Source organism: Mobula birostris, chromosome 9 (genome assembly GCF_030028105.1).
Source record: "Mobula birostris isolate sMobBir1 chromosome 9, sMobBir1.hap1, whole genome shotgun sequence".
Classification (NCBI taxonomy): Eukaryota; Metazoa; Chordata; class Chondrichthyes; order Myliobatiformes; family Myliobatidae; genus Mobula; species Mobula birostris.
The window spans coordinates 98,857,442-98,875,611 of record NC_092378.1 but is presented as its reverse complement, the minus strand read 5'-3'; the positions used below and the strand labels follow the sequence as shown (position 1 = coordinate 98,875,611).

The window sequence follows — 18,170 nt, the reverse complement described above, 5'->3', positions numbered from 1 at the left end:
TAGCTGATTGTAGTGTGGAGCCAGACTAAAGGCTGATTTATACTTGTGCGTCAAATGTACGCCGTAGGTATCGCGTACCCTACGCCGTAGGGTGACGTGCACCTTCCCAAAAATGTAACTCATGCGTCGCGGCGACGCAGACTGCAGCAACTGTGATTGGTCTGCTTGGTAGCATCGCATTTCCTCATACGCATTTCTGGTTGCTTTTCTCCGCTATGTCTGTACACTGATGCAAAATAAATGGTTGGAGACGATGAACCAAATCATCAAATCTACCTGCCGACATCCAAAAATATTTGAAATGCATTTCCTCGTCCATGTCTCTCACAAAGAAACTCAACACAGTGGTATAGAAACACCACCGGCAACTAGCATTTTGGCAGTGAATTGCAGAGCGACGCAGACACAACTATGTATACCTACTACGGCGTAGGGCTACGCAAAACTGTAAATCAGACCTATGGCGTAGCCTGTATGCACAAGTATAAATCAGCCTTAACTGTGCTGTTCATAAGCTACACATCTCTTCAGATTGAATGGTTTTCACATCTTAAAAGGGGCACATATTGTTGTTGCCAGAGATTTGGGAGTTGCTGAAGAATGACATAGCTGTAGAGATACATACAAGAGACTGCAGGTGACGGAATCTGGAGCCTCAAGCAGTCTGCTCATTAAGCAGCAACTGTGGGGGGAATGGAATTATCAACATTTGTGTTAAAACCCTGCATCATGTTTGAGAGTGGAGAAGAAAGGTAGTATAAAATGGAGAGGAACAGTGCAGAGACAGAGGATAGAGTGATTGGTGGACAAAACAAGGGGGGGCAGGGTGAGAAATTGTCCTGACAGTCAATAGCAGGAAATGACCCCTGGAGATCTGGATGTACTGCTGCAAGATGCTTTGACCTCACTTGAGTGGTTAGCTTCAGTTTATGCCATCTCCCACCAGCTGCATACTTTCTGTAGGCACTGCTCAATGTACCACAGTCTTGAAATTTTTCAGATGTATTTACCACCTAATATTTGTGTGATTCACCATATCCTGACACATTCAGCATTACTACATACCTTATTTCCCTATTTCAAGGAATAGGATGGTGAATCTGTGGAATTCATTGCCTCAGAAGGCTGTGGAGACCAAGTCATTATGTATATTTAAAGCAGAAGCTGATAGTTTCTTGATGAGAAAGGGTGTTAAAGGTTATGTGGAGAAGGCGAGAGAACGGCATTGAGCAGGATAATAAATCAGTTATGATTGAATGGCAGAGTAGTCTCAAGGGACCAAATGGCCTAATTCTGCTCCTGTGTTTTATGGTCTTATCTCATGGCATACACTTCCACTTTTTAAAAATGAGAAACAATGCAGTCAAAAGCATTGTGTGACACTCTTTAACACAGACAAGAAATCACAGGCAATAGCAACGGTAAACAACCAAAGGGGACTGGCACATATCCATACCCTTATGACTGTAGGAGAGAGTGTGCTCAGGATGATATAGATTGGTCATTAATGAGAGGTTGCCTAGTGCTGTGCTACCTTCAAACCGGATGGCATTCTGATTCTTAATCACCTAACCATTCTGCACCATTTGATGGCTGTGTCTCAGCTTGATTTACAGCACAAAAGGAAGTCACCTAATACCTACAGACTTGTTTTTCTTCATGCAAACCTTGAGTGTTACCATACAAATTCAGTTTGCTATTATCATAGTTATGGATACTGTTATTCAAGAAGATAAGGAGGTGCATAGTGTCTCAGTCATCAATTAATCATGTCCCCTAGCAAGTTCCTCAGATTATTGGGGTATTTCTCAACAATCTTCTCATAGGATGAAAACATGTGTCACTTGTATGTCTTGTAACTCCAGAAACTAATAAAAAGAAAAACACGAGAAACTGGTCTACTTACTTTAGTGAGGCACTCAAATATGATGTGGTGGTATAATGAAGTACTTTGTCCAAATACCCATAATGAATTATGAATAAATGCACAATACTCCTCCCTATTTAGCTACAAATTCAAAGTCAATATAGAATGCACCTCAGTTATGAGTAAACTCTTCTCGGGCTTCCAGCTAGGTACAGGTATCGATTTTAACTGATATTTTGATGACAAACTCTGCCATCTTCATCAAGGATGATACCGGGACATGTCTAGTTGGGTGGTATTTATACCTCTGTTATCCGTCCCTCCTGATTGGTTAGTCCTCATCCAACCAGTGATCAAAAGGCAGTCTCCCATCTCCAGCAGCAGAACGATCCCCCAGTGACCAAGAGACAGTCTCCCCTCTCCGATGGCAAAGCAAACCCACCAGCGATCAAAAGGCAGTCTCCCCTCTCCATCAACGGTCCATGAATTTTCCGGTGAAATCCACATGAATCCTCTGCCAGGGCAATGCAGGCCATTCCCAGGGATGGAGAGGAACTGCTTTTGGCATCCCGAACAGTGCACGGCAAGCTGCTCAATCTGCGGATCTAATCCCAGGCCAGCAGACGAATCTTAGAGCCAACACTTTCATTTTGATCATGCCTAGAATACTGGCATGTGGCTCCTCTAACACTTGCGCTCTGAGCTTGGATGGTACAACAACTCTCAATCCCCACAAAATGCAACCTTGTCAAGGGCAAGTTCATCCCGATGCTGGTAAAAATGGGGGAGCTGGAATTTCTGCTGTACATTCCAGCAACTTAAGGTAGCTATATAGACCTGAGACAGTGTGGGGTCTTCTCTGGTTTCCTCTTGGATCATCTCTGCTGTGATAGGGAGGCTTTTGATTGTATTAGGCAGAATATGTCAAGAGGAGTGTCCTCTTTTGTAAGTCTTTCAGCTATTTTCTTTAACAAGGATAAGCAGGACAATCCATTAGCATTTTTATAACTGAATTCAAGAGGATGACCAATCTTGTAATTGTGTCCTCCAAGAAATGGCCGATCTCTGCATTTGTGCTGCTGCTGTTAGTGGAATGTATTCCCTTGGATTAAAAATGGACACCAGTGGTTGATGATGGGTAATGAGGGTAAACTCTGTCCCATACAAGTACTGGTTGAAATGTTTTACACCCAAACCAGACTCAAAAACTCTCTGTCAATCGGTGCATAATGTTTCTCTACAGCGATAAGGGAATGTGATGCAAAAGCTATGGGGCATTCACTTCCATCAATCATAATGTGTGACATGACTGCACCTATGCCATAATGTGAGGCATCACAGGCAAACTTCACTGAATGATATGGATTATACTGTGTGAGTACCATGTCTGACCCCACCACTCCCTTTGCATTTTGGAAAGCCGTCTTGCACTGCTTTGTCCTTTGCCATTTCTTCCCAATCTGTAGTAATACGTTCAAAAAGTTACCTTAAAAATAAGATGTGGTTCTGCACGGAATAATAGCGATGGTGGCAGGGGTGCAAGAGGGGAGGGGAGGGTCAAAAAAAAGAAGAAAAATAAGATGTACAAGATTTACAAGTCAAAGATTAAGAGATTTACAAGATTTCCAAATTCACACTGATAAATTGGTAGTGCAAGAATTACCGTAGTATTATACAGTGATGGTGCACATTCACACCGTCCAGATAAGAAGTGGTAGTAATATTGCATTGGGGGTCTGTGATTGCAGGGTGTGGTAAACAGAGATTAATAGCAGTTTTACAGGAGGGGATTATCACTTTCCCGGCTATAGGTTGACTCATTATAGAGCCTAATTGCCGAGGATAAGAATGACCTCATATAGCGCTCCTTTGGAGCAGCACAATTGTCTTAGTCTATTATTAAAAGTGCTCCTCTGTTCAGCAAAGTGGCATGCAGAGGGTGAGAAACATTGTCCAGAAACATTAGGATTTTCCGGACAGTTCTTTGTTCTACCGCAGCCTTCAGTGTGTCCAGTTTGACTCCGATACAGAGCCAGCCTTCCTGATCAGGTTATTGAGCCTTTTGGCATCATCAATGTTGATGCCATTACCCCAGCACACCACCGCATTGAAGATTGTACTGACGGCAACAAACTGGTAGAACATGTGAAGGAGAGGCCTGCATTCTCCAAAGGACCTCAGTCTCATCAGGAAGTACAGGCACCTCTGGCGCTCCTTGTACACAGCTTCTGTGTTGGTGCTCCACTCGAGTCTGTCATCCAGGTGCACACCCAGGTACCTGTAGGTCCTCAGCACATCCACTTCCTCACTATCAATAGCAACAGGGAGTAGTGCAGGCAGGAGCCTGTTATAGCAATTGACAAATCCTAAAAAGGACAACAATGATGACACATCCTTTGGCCTTGAGACATCCACCAGTGCTTGAATTTTCTCAACACAGTCATGTAATTCTTGTGTGTCAATGGTGTGACCGCAGCAAGTGATGCTTGGTTTGAAGAATTCACACTTGTTGCAAGGTGCTCTGATGCCTGGGCAGTCTTGCAAAACATGGCTTTCTTCCAGAGTGCAGGCATAGATGCTATTCCAAAAATAAGCCTGTTATAGCAACAAAGCCTTTTGTGATTGCTTATGGTGAGAAATTCTTTTGACTTTTCTTTCATCTCTACCTGTAGATAGGTCTCAGCCAAGTCCATTTTGCTGAAGTGTTTCCCCCAGAGAGGTTTGCAAATATATCTTTTATACTGGGCAGAGGGTATTGATTTACTTTCTGTTCTTGGTTGACGATGACAAAATCAGCACAGATTCTGACAGAGCTATCCTTTTTAGATACTGGGACCACTGGCATTGCCCATGAGCACCACTCAACCTTGAAAAGAATATTTTCACCCTCTATGCAATGTAACTCACTGGCTCCTTTATAACGGATGGTATAAGGAACCAAATGGGATTTGTAAAATTTAGGTGTGGCATTTTCATTTAACATTTTGTTTTATCCTTGAAATGTTTGAATTTTCCGATACCGTCCTTGAAAACTACTGCGGCCTCATCCAGTACCCTTCTTAATTCGCTTTCAGTTGACTCTGTTACAGGGGATGTGGATAGATCTCCAATCAAGTTGTAGTTGTCTTGGTCATTCATGACCCCACAATACTGACCCTCCTGTTTTTACCATGTACATGGCCATGGTGGCCTTTTGGTTATTGTATTTCACTGTTACGAATGTCATTCCCTCAGGAGTTATCTTTTCTCCAGTATAAGTTTTTAGTTGGATATCTGCAGGCTTCATTGAAATGCTGTTCAAACTCATTTAGTGGAATAACTGAATCAGCTGAGCCAATGTTTAATTCTATTTTAATTAATTTACCATTCAATTTTGGTGTAAGCCATATTGCTTGTCTCCTGTTAGTTTCCACACTGTAAATTTCAAGGCTACTCAGTCCTGTGTCACTCTCATCATTACCAGATTTGTCATCAACAGCATGCAGATTAGTGCCCTTTTTGAAACTGTAACTTAACTGTTTATCTTTGTCTTTTCCCTGTGCAGTCTATTTATTTTTGTTTTCCTGGCATACCCTTGAATATGTCCTATTTTGTTGCATTTTCTGTAGATTTTGCTTTTAAACCTGCATTAGTCTGGTGTATTTGAGCCCCCATCACAATGGTGTTCAGCCAGACAGGTTTCGGTTTAAATGTTGCAATTTTGTTCACACTCACATTCGTCCCTAATGCAACTCAGTTGCACTCACTTGCACTCAGCAAAACTGGCACTCGTTTATCATTGGTGATTTCATTTGCTTCAAACTACTGCTCAATTTGTTCATTGTACATTTGCCAGTTATCTGTTGTGCAATTGAACACGTCTATCTTTCTGATGTAGCCACCTGATACTCATTGTTTATGAACCTTTGCATTTTGTCTGTTCCCTGCTTTTTATCTAACTTGACTGTCTCTATCCCCTAATGAATAAAAAACATGTGCTGCACTTTTTTTTTTACTCAAACATCTCTTTCCTTTTTTGAAGAAAATATGTGCTGCACTTCACTGGTAGGTAGTTGCCTTGGGTTTGTTTTAAAACTACTTCATCACAACAGTTATGTTTTGTAACTCTAGAAACTAATCAAATGTAAAGCATGGGAGCTGGGAAATGGAAGTACTTTGAGGCGCTCAAATATGAAGTAATGCTGTAATGACGTATGCCATTCACGTTGTACCTATAACCCATAATGAATTATATAAACAACACAGAATGCTTAAACAATGTACAGTCAGCCCTCCTTATCCGCGAGTTCCGCATGCGCGAATTCAACCAACCGCGAATTGAGAAAACCTGGAAGTGCTCTTCCAGCACTTGTTGTTCGAGCATGTACAGACTTTTTTTCCTTGTCATTATTCCCTAAACAATGCAGTATAACAACTATTTTACATAGCATTTACATTGTATTAGGTATTATAAGTAATCTAGAGATGATTTAAAGTATACGGGAGGATGTACGTAGGTTATCCTGGATCGAGATTGAAAAAAAACCGGAAGTTCTCTTACTAAGTAAGTCGGAACAGGTACATCTGGTATTATTTAGTGTCAGTTGGTCAAACATTTGTCTTAGTATATATTTTACCTTTCAATGCATATAAAACACTAAGAAACATATGTTTCAGCGCCAGGCTCGGGAACAGAAGTTCCCGAGTTCGATCCAGTGACAGACAGCTGCCGAGTGTGCTCTCCATCCGTGCCGGGTTGATGTGGGGGATCAAAAGCCCAAAACCTCAAAACCCAATAATTAAACCACTGCGTTGCTTAGTAATAATTGTAGCTTTTATCAGGGCAGGGCCTTTCTCACTTTATCCTTTAAAATTGTTCCAATTGTTGGCCGACTGTAGCCTAACGCTTTTCCAATAACCGATGGCTTTTCACCTCTTTCCGATTGCTTTATTATTTCCACTTTATTTTAAATCGCGATCGTGGTTATTTTCATGAACAGAAACACTGCGGATTCAGAGCTGTGCCGCCGGGTCCTAATGTCCACTGCATTGAGACAGGTTGAATAAGGGACTTAAGCATCCGCATTTTTTGGTATCTGCGAGGGGTCCTGGAACCAATCCCTCACGGATAAGGAGGGCCGACTGTATTTGTAATATTACTCAAATATTTCTGAAATATTAAATATACTACATTACTCACTACCATTGGCATGCAAAATACTTTATCATGTAGATCACCATGAATTATATTGCTATCAAGGTTTAGATTATAGTGTAGTACAGCATGGATACTGGCCCTTTGCCCTAAATGCCCTCCCCTCCATGTACCTATCCAAGTGCTTCTTAAATAATACTACTGAAGCCTTGACCACTCCATCTGGCAGCTAGTTTCATATACTCACCACTCTGTGTGAAAAAAAATTGAAACAAAATTCATTGGCTATTTCAAAAGACAAGTGCTATTCAGAAGTAAATTTTAAGTATTATGGTGTATTAGATTGGACATTTTTTATCAAAGATTAAGCATAGGTATGGTTGGCCAAATAGAAGTTTCAAGACTTCTTAAATGTTAGATTATGTTATATAAATACAAACTAAGTTGTCAGGTTGTTAACTGGCGTAATTATATTCAGGCCATTTACCCCATAATTCATTGTTGCTGACACATAGTCAACAAATGTTTGCTCAGTGACACCTGGGAGTACTTGATACTGTCAACCGATGCTGAGCAAGAGTCCAGAAACAATCTGGAGATTTAAGCAATTCATTACACAGCAGGAATCATTAATATAGAAGTTCAGAGCAGGGATAATCTTTGTTACTATTTTTTTGAATAATTGATGACGTGCATTTGAAATTTATGTTGAATGAAATGTCTGCCCTGTAGGAAGAAGTGACATTTGTGATGTATGTTGAATTTTGCATAGTTCAAGTGATGATAAAGAACTTAGTTCTTTTGAACATTTAGTGTCCTGGAATTAGAACAAACCTTATATGTTAATGAACTGCACTGCCTGACTGCAGGATTTTTATTCACTGGGAATAACTTAACCCTTCCAGCCCCAAGAAGTCACTATTAAAAAAGATAAATCATACATATTTGTTATGGGAACTTAGCACAACATTTATTTACAAAATCTACACAAGAATGTCTGAGCGTGTTCTAGTACACCTGAATTTTTATCCAAAGAGAAAAGGAAATAAATGATTTTTATATTATCTGTTTTTTAAACTGAGCAAAAATGGGAAGATTCAGAGCTTTCTGCAGATAGGTTTTCAGTATCCAATGTTGTACATTTATTCTTTTATCTTCCACAGTCACCATTAAGATTAACTGTGTCTCCTAGGGGAGCAGCGGTTGTGACATAATCATAAATTAGTTTTTAATGTGGCATTTTGACTCAGGTTTCTTAACATTTGAAGATTTATGTTAAAGCTTACATTATTCAGTCTTGATGATGCTGTCCACTGCCATGACTATGAGTACAGCTGTCAATTCAAGATTATTTAAAACTAAGACCACAAGAAACAGGAACAGGAGTAGACTATCTGGCCCCTCATTTCATTTATGACATAAATTTAATGCTTCGTTTTGATGCCATTGTAGATTTATTATTTTCATTTTTTCCTGAGCAGTCTTTTATAATGGTTTATGGCCAGTTTATCACTGTTTTTTCCTCCTGTTTCTTCGGACTTGGTTATACACTGACATACCTTTTTAATACTGCTTATTGTACTGTCAAAGACAGCAAACGGAGCAGGGTGACAAGTGTGTCACGAGGATCTGTAAAACCCCATCCAAAGCACTGCTATCTTTCTCACATCACTTTCTAAGCTTCTTTTTGTTTGTATTTGAATGTGCCCTCTATTTTGAAAAGATGATCGCCCTACAAGTCGTAGTCAAGACAAATGGCATTGAGGCATTTAAGGAAAACTGATGCATATACAAAAAAGAAACCGAATTGAATGTTATTTGATAAGATGAGTCTCACGTGAAGCATTGAGATCATCTGAATAAAATGGTTTGTTTCTGGGCTGTAAATTAGATACAAAATATATTTTAAAGGTGATAACTTTACAACTTGGATGTTTCAAGCATAGAGAAAAAATGTATTTTGTAAATTTTCTATTGTATTTTTATTTGCTCAGTATTACAAAGGAACGGACTGAGGTCATAATTCAGGGAACAATGAATGTGGATCCAAAAAATCCCAGTGCCTTGTGGGAGGAATATGAATTCAAGTGTAAACCTGGCGATCTAAAGCGGAGACCATGTATTATTAGTCCATACCATTACCGTCTCGACTGGCTAATGTGGTTTGCTGCATTCCAGGCAAGTGTTTTATTTTTCATCAATACTAACTTCTTACATTGTTAGTCCATACTAGTTTTGTCTGGACTGGCTAATATGGTTTGCTTTATTCCAGGCAAGCACTTCATTTATCGTCAACTTTAGATTATCTGTAAAAGTTTAAGTCGTTTAATAGAATACAAGGACCATGCTCCATAGTTATGCTGAATGAACAGGTAAATAGAGAAAACAATGTGAAGTGACAGTATAAGTGCAAGATGTTGCATCTTGATGTGATGTCCACTATGTTTGTCTTCAAAATCTCAGAACTGCAGTCTTTATAGAAGCATATAAAGCAGTGTACTCATCTAGCCCTGCTGTTCCTTTATTGATGATGCTGGGTCTTAATCCTAACACATCTAGTATAGCACCTCACCAGAAGAACTGCACTGATACAAGAAGACTGCTCAGCACTGTCTTCTTGAGGGCAAAGCAGAATGGCCAACAAATGCTTTGCTTTGACAGAATGTCCACATCTGTATAACTGAGTAAGTTAACAAGATGGCAAGATTTATTGTAATTCCTACACTGGAGGAGATGCTAAAAATAAAGTACACTGCAAAAATAGCAAAATGAAATTATGTGCTTTAAAACAAATTTCATGTAGATTGAAGTAAATGAGAATGGAATAAAAAAGAGAAGCACTCAGCAGGACAGGCAGTATGTGTGGAAAGAGAAGCCATGCTAACATTTCAAGTCCAAGATCCTTTGTCATCAATATTTGTTTTTATTTCAGACTTCCAGCATCTGCAGTGTTTTTTTATTTGGGTGCAAATGGAGATAGAAAATTGTGTCTATCACTCAGCCAAGGGAAAATTGAAATGTTAGCTTCTTTATGAAAAGTTAATATATTAGTACAGTGGATTCCAGTTAATTGGGCCATTGGTTAATCACTTATTTGGGACAACTGATAAAGAACAAAAACAAATTGAGAAAATAGCTGGAATTGCCTTCATTTATTTAGGACAATATAACACTTAATTGGGGCAGGAGACTGTTGTCGAACATTTTCTAAGTAGTGTCAGTTGTGTGAACATTATGTGGCCACTAGATACCATACTGTTCTTAGAGCGAACAGTTTCTAAATGCTTCAGTTGCGTGTATTTGTGTTCAAAAGCAATGATTTTTGTTACTGATAGTGGGCAAGAAATAAATAGTAAGGCAATTCAGAGCTGTTTTCCTCACTGTGGTTTCAAGCATTCAGACTTGGAAATGCCGGAACGCCCGGGAGTGAAAATTAAATGATTTCACTACTTCAACAGGTTAGGAACTACGAAGAACTCGAGGGTATTGACAGTGATCTTGAATGTTAACTTTGGTAACAAAGTACATAATTTGTTACTCAGTTAAATGGTAGTTTGTCTTTTTTATACCTTTTAAACTATTTTCATGAAACTTCAGCTAATTAGAGCAGCCACATAATTGGGCCAAAATGAACCGGTCCCAGTGTGTCCCAAATTAACCAGAATTCACTGTATGTTTAAACTTCATGTACAACTTTTCTTTTGTTTAGCAAAGGGGTGCACTCTTGGAAGATTTCATTCAGCAAACGGTCGTAAATTAATGAAAATACATTCTGGGCATTTTAGTACAGTGTATTCCTGTGAGCAGAGTCTTGCATGCTATTTGTTATATAGTAATTATATAGATAGATTCGTAAATCAAAAACCCAGAATCAATATCTTTGAGCAAAATTCCATAAAAAAACACTGGTAAATGTGTAATTACTGTTTTTTAAGTTCTCAGCAAGTCATACTGATGAAAATTTATGAGGTTCTGAATTAATCATCATCATTATTACGTGCTGTGTCATATGCTGTAGGCAATCATGGTCTCATGACCATGATTGTTCTTGCCAAATTTTTCTGCAGAAGTGGTTTACAATTGCCTTCTTCTGGGCAGGATCTTTACAAGATGGGTAACTCAGCTATTATCAATGCTGTTCAGGGATTGTCTGCCTGGCATCAGTGGTCACATATCCAAGACTTGTGATGTGAACTAGGTGCTCATACTACCATCTAGTACTGCTCCCATGGATTCACATGATTTGGGGGGGGGGGCTAAACAGGTGCTACACCTTGCCCAAGGGTGACCTGCAGGCTAGCGGAGGGAAGGACCACCTTACATCTCCTTTGCTAGAGATGTATCTCCACCCCACCATCCTGAATTATTAAGAGGTGAGTAGTGTTATAAATTACAGGAAAATAATAACAGCAGAATCTTAGCATTAGAATAAAGTACTTCCATAATCAGAACAAGGAAGTTCATCGTATATTAATCAGCACAGGCTGAAAGTTAATCAAGTGCAATCTGGGAGATTGAATTAAATGTCAGCTGGTAGATTGGTATTTAACCAGACCTCAGTAGACAGAATAGAAATTAACCAAACATCAGGTCGAAGGTTGGAATTTTACCAAATGTCAGCAAACAGATTGGAGTTCAACCAATTGTTATTTGGAAATCTAGATTTTAACTAAATACCACTCATGAGGTTAGAATTTAACTGACTATAAGTCAGATGTTTGGAATTTAAGTGTCCCATGGTAGGTTGCTATTAGCAATATCAGTAGGTAAGCTGGAATTTAATGAAATAGTGGTTAGCAGATTAGAACTTCATCTGCTTCCGTTTGGAAGACTGGAACTTAACTAAATGTATTGCCGTGTTGGCTTTGAATGAAATGCCAGTTGGCAAATATCATTCACATTTGAGAATGTAACCAAACATCAGTTGACATAATTTAATCAGGTGTTAGTTAACAACATTTAAGCAAGTATCAGTAAAGAATTTGGAATTTGACCACGCATCAACTGAAAGGCTGGATTTAACCAAATGGCAGTCAGTGGGATGAACTTAAATAAATTACACTCAGAGGATGGGATTTAGCCGGATGTCAGCTGGAATTCACTTAAGCATGATGCAACAGATTGTAGTTGAACCAATCATGCATTAACAGATTGATAATTAATTAAACATCAATTGGCAGGTGGAAATTTTACCAAAGGTTAGTTGGTGGATTGGACTTTAACCAAGGGTAAGTCAACAGGTTGTAAATTAACCAAAAGTACATGGAAATTTACCCCATTTCAATCTGCTGATTGTAATTCATACAAGCATCAGTCCGTTGGATGCGATTTGATCAGACTTCACTCCACAGGTTGGATGTAAGGACAAGTTCATTGGTAGGTTAGGATTTAATCACTGTCAGTCAGTAGGCTGGAATTTAACCAAATTTTAGTCAGGAGTTTTGAATTTAGTCAAAAGTGTGTCAGGTGGTTGAAGTTCAATCAAATGTCAGTCAAGAAGTTTTAATTTAACCAAATATCAATGGGGGGTGGGGAGTGGTGTTGCGCAGTTAACCCAACATCAGTCAGCAGTTTGAAATTCAACCAAATATCTGTGAACAGGTTGGGACTTAACCAAATATCAGTTGATTGGGTGAGATATTATCAAACATCAGTCAACAGCTTAGAATATAACCAAACATCTGTCATCAAATTGAAAATAAACTAAGTGTTAATTTCTAAGTTTAAATTTAATCAGATTTAGCCAGTTGGTATGGATTTAACCAAACATAGTTAAATTAGTTGGAATTTCATTAAAGATTACTTGACAGATTTGCATTTAATTAAACCCTATTTGACAGGATGATATGCTGAAATTTAACCAAAAAATTAATTGGTAGATTAAAATCTAATCTCTGACAGATGAAAAATTTTAAATTATTCTGGGGTTCAAATTTAATCAAGCAACAATCAGCATTTCAAATGTAATGGAATGTCATGCTGCGAATTGAAATTAACCAGGCATCTGCTGGCAGGTTGAAACAGAAAGTTGGAACATAAAGTGGTGTTCATGATTAAATTAAATTAAATGGATGCTGAAGGAAGCTGGAATAACCTCATTGTAGAGGGAGTGAATAATTGGTCAGCAGAGGGAATGAGTAATCACATTGTAGAGATTTTGAGTAATAGCTGTGTGAGGTAAGTTATCACTGTGGAAGGAGTGAATGATCTTTGTGGGGGAAATGAGCAATCTCTACGAGGGAGTGAGAGTCTCTGCAGGGGAGGAAGCAATCTCTGTGACGGCAGTGAGCAATCTCATCATGAATAATCTCATCAAGAAGGGAAAAATGAGCAAATCTTCTAATGTGGGTAGTCCTGGAACATTTCACTAGAGTGAGAACAATACCTCTGTAATAACAAGAAAAATCCTTTGGATAACATTTTTGACTTTCACTCGAGATTCTTTTGAATGCTTTAATATACCCTCTGCCAGTTTGGTAATGGTAACTTCATGTAATTTTGAACAACTGATGGGTGTATATGCTGGTGCATACCTGGCAAAGTGTAGGAATCTGGGTAGTACACAAGGGGAGGAAATAATTCTTTCACTTCCTCAAAATCAGAGAGTGTCTTTCTTTAAACTCTGCTTGGCACCTGACTGGTCATTTTTAGCAGCTGCATTGGAAATTGGTTTACAAATCTTTGCTCTAACCAGCTGCTATTCGTATAGAAGAACATGCTGAGTGATTGCCTTAGAATCTGCCTTGCAAGTCACTTGTTTTATTGTTTTAATAAAATAATCCAAGGTGAGTAATGATTAAAGCATCATTGATATTTCTTTGCAAGTTTAAGTTTACTTTTAGAATTGCAAATGATTTTAAACAATTTGTACTTATTCCCTACATATAACATTTTAATAACACTAATACTTTGGTTAGGCTTCAACCTCTCCCTTGCCCTAATGCTCTTCTTTGACTTAAACAAAAATAAAATATAGTGTAAAACCAAGCAATACACAGGGGAACAAGCCCTTAAGGCCACAATGTCTGTGTTAAATGCCAAATTAATCTAAATTTCGCTGCCTCCATCTGATCCATACCACTCCATTCCCTGTGTAGACTGCCTATGTAGTCTTGTAACTACATATCAAAAAGTCTCCTAAGCACCACTATCATATTTGCTTCTGCCAGTACACCTGACAGTGCATTTTAGTCATTTTATGTAAAAAAAAATTCCCTTAACTTTCCCCCCTCACCTTATATAAATGTCCTCTAGTATTTAACAGTTCTACACTGGAATAAAGATTCTTATTCCTTACCCTATTTATACCACTCATAATTTTATAAACTTCTATAAAATGTCTCCTGTCATTCTCTGATGCTGCAGAGAAAGCAAACCAAATTTGTCCAACTTCCTCTTGTACCTCATACCCTTAAAATGCCTGGGAGTCCTGAGGTAATTGAAGGAATATTCTTTCTTGATTTCAGAAGTGATTTAATTAGTTAGTTAACCAATTACTGCATCCAAGTTGATTGTGACATTTCCCAATGTTACAATAATGTTAAGTGCTAAATGAATTTAGTATGTTAATGCTAAGTTTATGAAGGGTATTGAGGAAATGGTAATTTGCAGTTTAAATTTCCCTTTATTTGGTGTTTCTTTTCTGTGTGAAATCTTCACTCCTTTTCGGGCCATTTCTTTTGATTCCTATTTCTGCATTGCTGCGTTGACTTTCCAAATTATAGCCCTCCATCTGATCATAAAATGGTCCTTCCAAGGCTGATCTGCACTACTCATCTCAGCTAAATAAACTTCTCAAAGCATGTGGCAACATACCCCAAAACCATTAGTTCTACATAGTTGTCCATGTTCACAGGCAGATATGACCAGAAGGTCTGACATCCATACTATCCATGCCAAATCTCTCAGCTGATTCTGTACTTGCTTCCTACCCAACCTTTGAATTCTTTGAGGTTAAAGCCTGCCTTTTGCTCATCATCCTGATGACACTCCTCCTTTGGTACAATATTATCTTCCTAGCCATGTAACCTCTATTACTTAAGATGAAACTCTCCTTGCACATATTGATGGAATGTTAGAACAAACCCTGTGTTGAATGATTGAGATACTTGAAGCTGCAGATTTTTTTTCTGAGTGATTAGCATAGTTCTTAGAGATCCACTTTAAATCACTTGTACCACCACAAGTCTATTTGTTGATGGGATTTTGCTTCACACATGAGCCAGTCGGTGTGAAACGGCCTGCTCAAGTTCAGCTTGCAAAAGATTTGATGAGCTTCACATCAAACTGAAGTTCTGTGCTCCTCAGCTATGGGAATTTTTTTAATAGCATCTTCCTGACATTACATTAAATACCTCAGATTTTTTTCTTTTACTTTTGTTCAAAAATACAAATCCAAAACATGTTTTTAATTATTTGTCCCTTTGCTCCACTGAGATCCATTGAGGCCTGTTCTAATTAAAACAATTTGTAACTTCTTTTTCTATGTTAGCATGATTGTGACTTGTATATAAATAGTCTCAATTGATTCTTTGGTACACAAATGCAAAAACTGTAGATGCTAGATGTATTCAGGAAAACTTCATCAGGTCGAGTAATATCTGTGGGGAGTGAGAAACGAGGGTTAATGCTTCAAGTTGATTATCTTTCATGAAAATTTCTGGAACTTTCTGTTTTATTTCCCTGTCAATGTTCAACTTCTCTGGCAGTTGCAAACTTCACACTCATGAGCTTCTGTGGACCATCAGTACCAGCTAAATACACCATCACATCAGTAAGCGTACTGTTCCAATATATACGCTATGGGATCAATCCCTCTTTAATGAGGATTTGAGAAGGGCATGCTGGGAAAAAGACTGGCTGTCCCTAAATGTGAAGTGCTGTGTGCTGGTGCTACTGAAGTTGTAGTGCAGTTTATAAGCACATAAAGCATCTGCAAACTCCACTGCCAGTACTTACCTGTGCTGCTTCGTTAGAACCTCCCAAAACCATGACTGCTACCATTCAAAAGGTCATGAGTTTTAGACTTATGAGAATATCACCACCTCAGTTATCCCTCTAAATCACACACCATCCTGAATTGTAATATAGTGCCTTTCCTTCTTTGTTGCTAGGTCAAAGGTAGCGGTTGAAGAAGACAGCTCATGATCACCTTCTCTAAAGCAGTTAGGAGTTGGCAGTAAGTGTGAATAGTTCCAGTAATGCAGAAAAAAAACTAAATACATTTAAAAGGATCTTGGTTAGCTCATCCATTTGTTCATTTCTGGAAAGTAACCAAGCTGCCCCTGTGAAATAATCTGAATTTAGGCAGCTGTATGCAAATTGGAATGGCAGGGGAGCTGCTTGGCCTTGGTTGCTATTTGGACCAGACTAAGTTGCAGCTGCCTAGGGGAAGAGACACTAGAGACTGGGCATTGGCATTGGCCCCTCTCATTGGTGCTGGTTCCTCCAATCAGCACTGGCCCCTCCTATCAGCGCTGGCTCCTCCATTCGGTGCTGGTCCCTCTCGGTGGTGCTGCTCTCCAGTTTTCACTTGACAACGTTCCCCTTAATTTATTTTATAAAGCTGCGTGGACCAATCATTGCTCCGAGCAGGAGATTTTTACACTGCCTGAAAAATGCTTGGCACTTTAACAAAACGTTATATAAAAGAAAATTGCAACTGTGCAGTGACAAAGTTGACGTGCGCTGGAGCATTTCAGTTACTGCATAGCCATGCACCTGCACAGTTTAGAGGGAACAGTGTTGGTGGAAGATAAGTTGGATTGCGTCTTTCTTGGCTGCATTAGTGCGTTGAGGTGCTTGTTTTTGCCAAAACACGGCTTCAGGGCAAAATCCAATGCCCCATCATTTTACAGGCCATGGCACTCAAGAACTTGGACAATATTATCTTTTTATAACTGTTTATCTGATATCTTAATTATATGTGCTGTGTATCACTGTTGGTTCTGTGTTTTACAGCTTGGCCCCAGAGGAATGCTGTTTCATTTGGTTGTATTCATGTGAATGGTTGAATGACAATTGAACTTGAACTTAAAGATTGTTTTAAGTACGGCACGTGATATACAGTACATTATGGTCACAGTACTTTGTTTCTGTTGCTCCAGAGAAAGTATTTCAACATCAAGAAGAGTCCTATTCTCTACCATAGCATGTTCTTGTTTATTAGTTCAAGAAAACTTCAAGACTAATATCTTGGATGTGATTGCTCATCTGTAACTGCTCAGCAGTTTTTATTTCTTGCTACTGGTCTGCATTATCTTTATTTTATTTTTCCTGTTCCTGTTTCTGCCCTTTCTCTATGTTTCATTTTCATTCTTTAAGACCTCTTGTCATTCCCTTTAATCCTTGTCTGTGGATATGGGGTACTCACTGCAGAATGGTTGTCAAGAATATGTAATGCTTTCTAGCATAGGTTCCTGGTGTAATTGACAACCACAGGGACTCCTCCACATGTAACACACACAAAATGCTGCTGGAAGGTTTCAGCAGCAAGTCAAGCAGCACGTATGGAGAAGAATAAACTTTCATCGTTTTGGGCCAGAGCCCTTCAACGGGACCATCTAGTAATGCTTTTCCTCTTTTTCTGGTTTGAAAGAAAACTTAATACACTATATTAAACATGTTGAATACAAAAGTTGCTTCTATGAAACAGCTGGTCTAAGGAAGTAGAGCTCTGAGTAGAGCTAGGGCCCTGATTAATGAAATGGTAAAGGTCCCAGTGTGTGGCGCGCAGTTACGGCGTTGGGCTCATGATCTGAAGGTCGTGGGTTCGAGTCTTGGCTAAGGCAGCTTGTTGTGTCTCTGAGCAAGGCACTTAACCACACACTGCTCCAGTCCACCCAGCTGAAAATGGGTACCAGCAAATGCTGGGGGTTAACCTTGGGATAGACTGGCGTCCTATCGGGGGGTGGGGGGGGAGTCTTGTACTCTCAGTCGCTTCACGCCACTGGCATAAGCACCGGCCTGATGGGTCACAAGGCTCGGGACAGACTTTAACTTTAACTTTAAAAGTCTCAGTGGCCACCCATTTCAATTCTACTTCTCATTCCCATTCCGACATGTCAGTCCATGGCCTCCTCTACTGCTGCGATGAGACCACATAAGGGCTGGAGGAGCAACACCACATGTCCTGTCTCAGTAACCTCCAACCTGATGGCATGAACAACG

The 18,170-nt window shown here is 39.2% G+C and overlaps 1 protein-coding gene across 3 annotated transcripts in view; it reads left to right on the top strand.

Annotated features, from left to right (window-relative positions):
* lmf1 (lipase maturation factor 1) overlaps positions 1–18,170 on the top strand; it is a 523,997-nt gene that overhangs the window by 440,316 nt on the left and 65,511 nt on the right. For all 3 annotated transcript variants that reach the window (XM_072268434.1, XM_072268435.1, XM_072268436.1), the window contains one exon: positions 8,996–9,179. In XM_072268434.1, coding sequence (XP_072124535.1) covers positions 8,996–9,179 — 184 coding nt within the window. The remainder of the gene's footprint in view (positions 1–8,995; positions 9,180–18,170) is intronic.